Below are 10,232 nucleotides of genomic sequence, written 5' to 3'. Positions count from 1 at the left end.
TTGCTGTTGTTGTTTTTTACAGAAGCTGTACAACAAGCTGAGTCTTACTGTTAGTCCTGTAAGTCATGACAAAATTGATTTTTTTTTTAACTTGTGCTGCATTTGAGGAACAGACAGATTAATTTTGAATGGTTGCATCACAGCACTGAAGAAGAATCAGCTTAGGACACTTTGAAGTATGAACACACAGACTTAGATGTGGAACGTGGACTGTTTTTCTCTGGCAAGTCCTTAATATCTTCTTATGAGCTCATTCTGCACCTCACCCTTGCAGGGCACAATTCTTACAGAGGGAAAAGCAAGTAGGAATGTTTACAGCAATGAATTGCAAGAATACACACAGAACTGATTTCACTTTACAAAATCATTAAAGGTATGAATGCCTCTTAAGATGGCCTTCTGTTTCTATCATGATCCCTATTTGCTTTCCAACTACAAACCATCTTAGAATCATAGAATGTACCTCTACCTTTTGGCCCTTGCCAGAATATTGATGTCACTGCTCAAAGCAGTGATGATCCAGCTTTAAAAAATTAATCCCTGCAGGAACACTTCCAGCACTCGTGCCTTTCTCCCTTGCCTGCTTTCCACCAGACTGAGCTTCCTGCTCTTGTCCTTCACAAAAAGGACATCAATTGCTCTCCCCTCACATTACATGGCCTTTATACTTGTCCTGTACCCAACACACTTGTATCCGTATCCATGATCCCAGAATCTCTAGTTTTTACTATTATGCAAGTCATTTTTCATAAAGGATCATTACGTGCAGATGTTCTGGTAAGCTCATGGCTGACACTGCTTCTCGGCTTTCGAGAATCAGTGCCGCAGGCCGTCTTTGAGCATATAATTCAAACGGGAAAACAGAGATTTGGTTGCAAGACTGCAAGCTTCGTCTTTGTGGTTCCAGGGAAAATCCCACGTGCCTTGGTAAGAAAAGGAAGTTTCTGTACCTTCAACTTCTAGGTTCTCCTGACCTTGCTGCACTAGCAGATTCTTAAACAACACAAAGGATCGTTTTTCCCCTAGCATAGCACAAGACATACTAAAGCAAAGTGAAAGTCCCACACAGGCAGCCCTTGGATCTATTCTTCCCACTAACATCGATCACAATGGACCCACAGAAGAGCCAATGATCCTACAAAGAACTCAAAGATATGGTCTTACTTTGTACTGCTGTTCCTTCTGTCCGCTGTTATGGCTCCAGTTCCAATCTGCACTGAGGGTCCACTAGGTAAGGGCTGACTCTGGAAGATCAACTCTGGGGTGAGATCCACCTCTGTAGGACTCACCATCACTTTGGCAGCAGAAAGTAAAGCTGTTTTCCCCTTATTGTAATTCTCCAAGACCTATAACAGGACAAGCAAAGGAACAATAGTGCTTCACTGGAGACAGCAACTTCGCTGTTCTCAGCTCAAAACTTCCAAACTGCTGGATCTGCCATTGGTTCTTACTGAGGTGTTCCGCAAGCACAGAGCAAAGTCTTGACATAAATGATTATATCAATGAATTTTGACATATCTATCCTGTCAGTATACCCTGCTGGGAATCCAGCGCTGGGAAGGTGTCCAAAGATGCTGGCAGGAGCAGCTTTCAAACCAATACAGCAGAGAAGATTTGGCTAAATCTCTATGGCAGAGCTGCATGGCTACGAACTGTAGTTTAGGAGCAGAGACTCATTCCACAACCATTACACATAAGCATAAGCTCAGCCACCCTGCAGACTAACAGAGCAGCTGCAACAGTAGCGTGGAGGACTTCTGAAATACCCCATGCAGCTGCATGCACAGACACCCAGTGCTGTCACAGCTCACTAAATTTCACTTGAACTGCATGCTGTAACAGGCAGCTTTGAGAGAGTGAACCGAACACCACCCAACCTCATATTATTATGGCATTAAAATTGGAAAGAGGACCTAGTCTGGGACTCTGGGTGTTGGGATTGAAATCTACATTCAATTTTCAGACCTCATCATATTTGACTCAAATAGCCTGCACATAACTGGCCCAGAGTACAATCTTCTTTCCTCCTCCCCCACAAAGGGAAAGGTCTTGTGTATTTAAACAGCCAGCTCTCCTGAGTGAGGACTTCCTGAAGGCCTGAGATAAGGCACTGCTGTTATTAGGGTATTTTAAGTGCTCTTGCTTTAAAATGAATAAGCCCAAACCCCACAAAAGGGATTCCTGGCTCTCCATTAAACACGCAGAACTTTGGGTCTGTGGACATTTCGTGTCTACAGCTCACCTCAACAGCATCATCATGCCAAGCGAAGTGTCCTGAAACCAGGACACTGCCCAAACCCAGGCCTTCCTCGCATTCAAGCCAAAGTCCATGCTATTGAACTGAGTGACCCCTCCCCGTGCCCCATCCCAATTTTCAGCATTACCTTGTTGAGCCCTTCCATGACCACGTATGGGAGGTGTTCGTGCAACATCGCTGGTGAGATGATCACTTCATTAAACGCCTTATTGTCACCCCAGATAGCAAAGTAAGTGGGATCCTCTTGCTCGCAGCAACTAAAAGAGGAGTTGGGATCCAGAGGAGAAAATGGGGAGCAGGGGATGAAAGAGCAGGCCAATGTTTTGGCATGCAAAAGCATGAAACAGAAGGTTACAGAGAGAGAAAAAACAACAGGAGGAAAAATAGAGGGAGGAAATATTAAATACACATGCTACTGCCGTTGCTCTAAAGCACTGCACTAACGAACAGCAACACAAGTGTCTTTCTATCCTCACAGCACAGACACAATCACTGTCACCATAAGGCAGTGAAAAAAGTCACCTCCTTTATAGATGGATTGCTCTCTTGGGAAGTCTTTTCCAACAGAAGTTTTTCAACCCCCCATCCATGGGCTGGCTTCACAGCTCTGCGCATACTCACCAGCACTGCTCTGCAGGATGATTGTGCACCACGTGGATGATGCGGCCAGGTGGGTAGAGCGGCGTGCTTGCAGACAGGGCAATAGTCAGATCGCTAGGATGGGTCCAGAGGCGATTACTCGTTACTGAGTTTTCTTCTGTCTCTTCAGGGAGCTCTGACTTGGGTATGCACTTTGTAGCACCCACAATGATTCGCCACTGTCCAGCACAAGGGAAAGGAAAGAGAATATGGAGAAGAGAAAAAGATCAGAGAAAAAGAGCCATCTCACGAGACACTATAGGTAGGTTTATTTAAACTGAATACCTAACACCAGAGAAGAGGAAAACAGAGCTCACGTACCTGTTGCTTGAATAGTAGACCTAGAGAGATGATAACCTTGCTCAGAAAAATTACTTCTCTCCCTTCCTTTCACAATTTTAACCTTAAAAGTGGCAAAATCTTGTCCACCTTTTTTTTTTTGCTGGATGTTTTTTGTAGAACTAGGGATCTAGAGCAAACACGTCTTGTCCACCAATGGATAGCTTATCTTCCAGGATAAACACGGTAGATAGAATCTGAATTTTTAATGTACCAAAAGAAGCAAGACTATACAACTTAGGCAGACAAAAATTCCCTTTATGACTTTCTTTATGCATAAAAGGAAATCCTAAAGTCTGGAAAAAAAATGCCAAAAACCACAGAATTCTATCAAGAAAAGCATTAGCTCCATTTTTTTTTTTACCCTCAACGGATCATTTATATCATATTTTACCCCTAAGAATCTTCAAGTCTTACACTTTTCCCATCTCAATGTAATAGTAAAGAAGACAAGGGAAGAACAAATTTACACATTTATCTCCAAAACATTAACAGGCCACTTGTCCTAGAAGGGCACCACCCAGAGAGCACACAGCAATGCCTGGAAGCAGGCGACTGTTGCACTTCCCAGCCTGTTACCATTTGCTGTTGGCCAGGAAAAGCTAGGCTTGGAACAGAGACTTCAAAACAGGCCGAGATTAGAAAACTTCCTGCTTGGTTGTTTTAGACATGTAATAGTGAAGTTACAGCACATGAGCCAGAATTATCACAGAGCTACAACTCAGCCTGCAAACAGAGTGCAGCTCCTAACCCAGACCTCTCTAGGTGTCTTCTTGCTGTTGCCATCACTCCTCTGGTTACCTAAACAACACTCATGGTGGACCTGAGGAGAGCTATGGTGCAGGAGAAGTCTGCAGCACTGTTACGTGACACGGAGCTATTATCATCACTGCTCAGACGCTTGCCTTGAGTCTGTTAATCTTCATTCTTACCTTTGGTTTGTTACTCCTCTGAAGAACATCCAGAAGCTGACGGCGAAATCCCTCCAACTGAGAGAGACCAATTCTGGAAAAGAGGAAGATGTGGTTACAACAGCTGGGCAAGGGACAGCAAACAGGTAACAAGATAGTAGAGACACACAGCCCAGAAGAATGAGAAATTATGCTACAAAAGAAACAACAATGCCATAACACAGATCACTCCAGAGGTGAGTTGTAGCATCACCTGGGACCAGTAACCAGGGTAAAAGGCCACAGAAACCACTGTGACAACAAACGAGTATGAAATGCAATAGCAGACTCAGAGTGGTGAACACAGACATGAGAGGTCAATGAACAGATGAGGGAAATGATGCAATCAGAGAAACAAGTGAGCAAGAAACAAATGAAGCATAGGATGCCACAGAATACAAATCAGAAAGATGGCACAGAGCTATACAACACCATTAAGCAGACTTCAGGATAGACAGGATTTTGCTCAATATACCTCTTGTTAACTTGTATAACATCATAGTAGCTTTCCTCCACTGAACTCTACGTGCCTAATATTGTACATAGAGAATTTATCTGAAGTCACACAACAGGGCTGAGGTAAAAAATAAAACTCAGGTTGTTTGGCTCCTAGATCAATGCCCTGTTTTCCCCCTAGTTCAGCAGAATATGTCACAGCAAACAATGAGAGGTGAGAAATGCCAAGACAAGAAATGAGGGAGATGACAAGAAATCAGTACATGTAGTTCAGGGCAGAGTAAAGAGGTCTGAGATAACACAGACAACCAGGAAGATGGCATTGACACATCAGATACCACCATGAGTATTATTACAGAGGCTGGCTATTCACTTTTTTCTATCATACAGACAACTGATGCAGAGATGGGGAAGGGTATGCCTATAACAAGGTGTGTGAAACACCAATATAGGTGTCCAGGTAAAAGACACAGTAATACAGGTAAACTAGGAAGACAAGTGAGAAGCATACAAGGATAGGTAAATGAAGACACAAGACAGGTATGATCTGGGTGTTTCTGAAAGGAAATGGGTGACTTTGGTACAGAACAGCAGATATTTAACAAGAAATTTGGACACTTCTCAACTTGCCTGGGCACTAGATCTTTGCCAAGCACGACTGCAGTCACAAACTCTTTTGAATACTCCATGGCATCCTCACTGGAAGAGAAACAGGACCAAGAAGAAGCAAACAGGGTTTCACTAGCAGCAAACTGCACTTCATTCCCAATTTGCCACTGGTATCTGAGAAGTTACTAGACAGTGAATCTGGGTCATAAAACGCACAACCCAAGCTGCTTGAGGCCCTCAGGACTTGCACACTTTAAAAAGACAAGCCTGATATTCACATCCCATGCCCCAAGCAACACTGCTCTATAAGGGTATAGCTAGAACAGCACACCTCCTCCTTCCTTACCTGTGAACAGCTCTGCATATACTTAGAAACAGAAGTTTCTCTAACTCAGCACCTCATAGCGGTTTTCCTGTGCTTTGGGAATGGCCAGGTGACCAGAGAGGAAGAAGATATTCCATGCTCTTGAGACTACTCTAAAAAGACACCATAGTAGAACTAAGATGGCCACTTCCTGCAGCAACCTGAGCACCAAGACAAGAGGGAATCAAGGCTTCCACTCCGTGAGCTCATTCTGCAGCCAGCTACCTTCTAAAGACATTTCTTCTGAATCAGTCACCACAAGTATAGGCCACCAGCACCACTGACCTAGAGATGATCCTGGGCACAATGCACAGTGCAACAGAAGTGTGGCAGCCAGAGGCACCTCCTGAACTCAGACAGTTGAGGTGGCACAGTACGGTTTGGCCTGTGCTATCAAGGGAACTCAGGAGGGAAAGCTCTGAGCAGAAAGCTAAGAAAACTCTTCTAAGGAAACATTCTGCAGAGCAATTCCTCTCTAGCTGCGGATGACTAGGCATTATTGTCACAATAAGGCATGCTAATGTCCAGAATCATTAGCAGGATGGTTAAAATCACTTGGCTGCTGCTGGAACATGATGCAATAACTACAACAAGAAGGCTGTAATCCATAGGTCCTTCTAAGTGCGCTCACAATGCCCATCACGACTGAAAAGACCTTATTTCACAGCAACCTAGTGGGTTGTTATTTGGCTGCCATATAAATAACACCATCAGCAGGTCTGCTCCAGTTTACAGCAGGAGAAATTCATAATACCTCTTTTCAGACTTCTGAGGCAGCTACCCTAGATTCCCCCTACAACCAAAGGAGAGAAACAGGCAACAAAGCAGCACAACCCCTCTGACCTATTTTAGGCACCCACTTTAGGATGACAGAAATCACACTTTGGAAGTGCCAATTTCTTTGTCAGTTGCAAAAGGAGCCCAAACTGATCTGATGTTTGACCAAATGTAAACGCCTCCATCTCCCATTCCGTACACCTATACACAGAGGACGGGGAGAGGACACATCGTCACTGTGCAAACAATAAGGAAGGAAATTGCACTCTGTCTATTCAAATTGTGTTTCCCACTAGTCAGGGTTAAATAAGAGCTATAGAAGTAAACAAAGCTGAATATTTGGGAGTGGTCACCTGTGATTATATCCTAAACTCTAAACTATAGCAGAGAACAAGGACTGCCAACAACCCTCAAGTCCTATAAACTGACATTACATTTTTCTACATGCTTCTCAGGGCAGAGACTTTCTTTTACTGCTCATCAGAACATCACAACCAGGATCTGATCCAGCTACAGCTACACCCCACACCCTGTCACCAGACCTCCTTAACCAACACCTACCTCAGCAGCCCACCTGGGGGAGAATAGGCAAAGCACTTCAGTGACGGGTACTGCGGACGCAAAAGGAAGGACAGGATGGCAGCTGTGCCAGCCCCCAGGGAATGGCCAACCACAATCAGGCCATAGTGTTTTGTTCCTCTCCCCTGAAAATTAAAAACAAAAGAAGAAATTGAAGTCAGACCAAAAAGAAACTTGACAAACTCTCAAATCTGTCCCTTTCCCCAGCTTCTGCATTGTTGCTATACATGAGCACTCCACATTCCAGCTAAACAACTTCTCCTCCAATGGGAACTAGTTATGTTATCTTTTGAAACAGGAGCAGAGTTTTGATTTACACCGGCTCATCTATGTCACACAGGAGCTGGGCACAGGGCACATTCCTGTCTTCCAGTAGCGCCTGTTCTGAGGGGGCACTGGGATTCATTCTCTCCTACACATCCACAGGTCAGCATTTGATCTACTGGGTATTCCCTGAAAAAAAAAAAGGAATGTACACTCAAGTTGTTTGAGTTACTTGGAATCTGATGAGCTTTTTGCTTCCCCTCCGATCTGATAACCTTCTGAAAATACTCAAGTCCAGACTCACAGATTGGAGGTCTCCTTGGTTCTAGAAATTATGACTTGCTCTCGTTAATTTCACTGCTTGTGAATGCTGAAAAACAGAAATCCTAACCTGCAGTTGGAACAGCAGTATTTTGAAGTTCAGATGTTCCCAACAGCTGGCAATTGTACAAGTAATTCAAAGACAAGACTGTTCTCTAAAGTTTTCTACTGTTCTTGTTTTTCAGAGGCTAGAGCACTAGGCATGGCTTAGACTCTAGAAGTTCATTAAGACAATGTTTAAGAAACTTTGATCTTGTTTTAATGCAGGATCTCAGAGCTCTGGCAGTGCCCTGTCAGCTTTGCACAAGGGCAGAGAACCCAGATCCTACTCTCCATGATATCAGGTCACCACAGCTGTGACTACAGACTTCTGCACAAGGTGAAAAAAAGAACAGACAAAGCCGCAGGAACGAAAGATCTTTGTATTGTTTTACTTCAAGACCACTTCTAAGTCAACATCATGCCTGCTACAGACAGTGAGGTTGAGGTGAATACTGGGAGAGAATGAAGACTTTATACATTTCACTTGTTACAGCTTTTCCCTGAACATCTGTTGCTGGCAACTGTCAGAAACAATTTACTGAGCTTGACAAACCTTTGGGACCTGGGACAGATGGCATTTATGTTCTACCCTTACCACTTCTTCGTACATTCTTCAAAGTTCAGCTTCAGACAGTATTTCATTTCCTAGCCCAAGCCAGCAGTTCCATCTCATTAATCAAGTTTTCTCTCTACCTTTGTGGGTCAGGTCCAGCTAGTTACGCTATGTTACAACTAGAAATTGGACCTAGCATACATAAAGCCAGCTTCAGACAGAACCAGTCATGTTACCTATTATCACACACCAACGTACAGAGCTTCAAACGCCACCATATCCTTACCGTCAGATAGTAACCGAGCTCTATAATCGAGAGCAGGAAAAAATCCTCATGAGCAACAGCTCACTTAAAACCAGTGAGTTTTCTGGGCATAGAGGAATAAAGCATGATAAAAGAAGTCAGATGTCTATGCACCTCCTCTTTCACCTACTGAACATCACAAGGCAGACACTTCTGCGCTGACTTAGTGCAACACCAGTTCCAGGGAAGCATCAAACCTTTTAACCCTCTTCTCCTTTTCTTTCTCCCTTGAGCTGTGGCTAATTTCCCATGGGCCTGCTCAGGCCAAGACATTATTTGGGCATGAGAAAAGGACAGCTGTCTGGCAGCAGGGAATCAGGCAGTTCGGAAGATCCCTCCCCAGCGGGGACAGTGACTGTGCCTTTAGTGACACAGAAGCTAAGGTAAGCTTCTTCGTAACGTCTCTCTGGGGTTTTCCTATAGCTTTCTATCACAAGAAATGTGCACGCACAGACAGTCAGCATGGCATCCCACTGCTGTCTCCAAAGAGAATCTCCATAGAGATGGGATTTTAGTTCCTGTTGATTTGTTTTTAATGCTCCCTGTTACTGCAGTGCCAATGAATGGGACTTCCTGCCTTAGCTTTGCCTGAGGAAAAAAAAAAAAATATCAGGAGCTCTACAGTACTGTTGGGTAGAAGGCTTCAAAATAAAAATAAGCTTTGTGGGAATAAGTAACTCATGGCCCATCTGGAAATCCAGCAGGACAGGAATTGGAAGGAAGATTTTAGAAGTTAGTACAACAAATTCAAGGACATGAAGGATGAAAAATCAGCATTTTGGGGAAATCTCAACTTCTTACAGTCTGCAGTGATTAAAAATAATAATAGAAAAAAAAAAACTAATGCTCACCAAGTCCCGTCCAAAAGCTTGAGAAAGCACCATTTCTTGCTCCAATTTCTTCTTGATGTACTCAGCAGATAACACCATTCCCTGAGGGCAAACACAAAGACAGAACAGGACATTAATGGCTGCAGATCAGCACTGGTGTAAACGCCTAGGAGGCGCCAAACTGCCCTGAACCACTGTGCAATCTCTAGAGGGCCACACAGCACGTGTCAGGGCTGAGGAAGAATACTGACTCCACTCCACATTTAGGAAAGACTCCATCAGACACAGGTCTTGGTTCGTTGATTACCAGAGCCATAGATTGTTTAGGAGTAATGATAGCACTTAAGTTATAACAACCCTCACAGATCCTATTCCTAGGCTTGTGGTGTAAAGCCTGGAAGAAGAAAAAAAAATACCCTAACTTAAACACAAGGCTGTAGCTCAGGTCACACTGAGACCTGCAGTAGAGCAGGAGAACCAAACTTTGATTTTCTGCATGTCAGTATCTTAACAGAACCATACCCTTCCATGGAAATCTGCAAATCAAAGCATGAGCTAGCCTAACAAGTTCACAGGGCAACAGCACAAACACCAAGACATAACTGGAGGGAAAAAGTGGCAGCTCTGTCTTTGTAGGAAAGAGTTACTGATGACTGCAGGCAGCAGCAGCTATTAAGTGGATTCAGCTGTCAAAGGACATTAACTGCAAATTTTTAAAGGTTTTTATTTCCTAGAAGCTAGGAACTGCTGGAAGATGGGAAAAAAACTGGTAGTCTGGTTCTAAACATCTACCCTCTCTCCCAGCTGATGGCTGCATTTAAAGAGTTTGTCTCCCTCTGTGTAATAGAGATGCAGTTAAACTCTAATATAAACAAATGACTAGAATTTGGTCTGTTGCATAAATTCTCGGTTGTGCCTTTATTACAGTTTATATTCAGTGGTGAGCAA

The 10,232-nt window shown here is 43.7% G+C and overlaps 1 protein-coding gene across 6 annotated transcripts in view; it reads right to left on the bottom strand.

The window, feature by feature from the left end:
* The window catches only part of DAGLA (diacylglycerol lipase alpha), a 65,703-nt gene that overhangs the window by 5,990 nt on the left and 49,481 nt on the right, over window positions 1-10,232 (bottom strand). For all 6 annotated transcript variants that reach the window (XM_035326610.1, XM_035326612.1, XM_035326616.1 and 3 more), the window contains exons 13-19: window positions 9,306-9,386; window positions 6,953-7,095; window positions 5,272-5,340; window positions 4,168-4,240; window positions 2,879-3,075; window positions 2,385-2,514; window positions 1,165-1,346 (exon numbers count right to left, since the gene is read on the bottom strand). In XM_035326610.1, the coding sequence (XP_035182501.1) occupies window positions 1,165-1,346; window positions 2,385-2,514; window positions 2,879-3,075; window positions 4,168-4,240; window positions 5,272-5,340; window positions 6,953-7,095; window positions 9,306-9,386 (875 nt within the window). The remainder of the gene's footprint in view (window positions 1-1,164; window positions 1,347-2,384; window positions 2,515-2,878; window positions 3,076-4,167; window positions 4,241-5,271; window positions 5,341-6,952; window positions 7,096-9,305; window positions 9,387-10,232) is intronic.

This window comes from Oxyura jamaicensis, chromosome 5 (assembly GCF_011077185.1).
Source record: "Oxyura jamaicensis isolate SHBP4307 breed ruddy duck chromosome 5, BPBGC_Ojam_1.0, whole genome shotgun sequence".
NCBI lineage: Eukaryota > Metazoa > Chordata > Aves > Anseriformes > Anatidae > Oxyura > Oxyura jamaicensis.
This window is presented reverse-complemented; position numbering and strand designations above follow the sequence as displayed.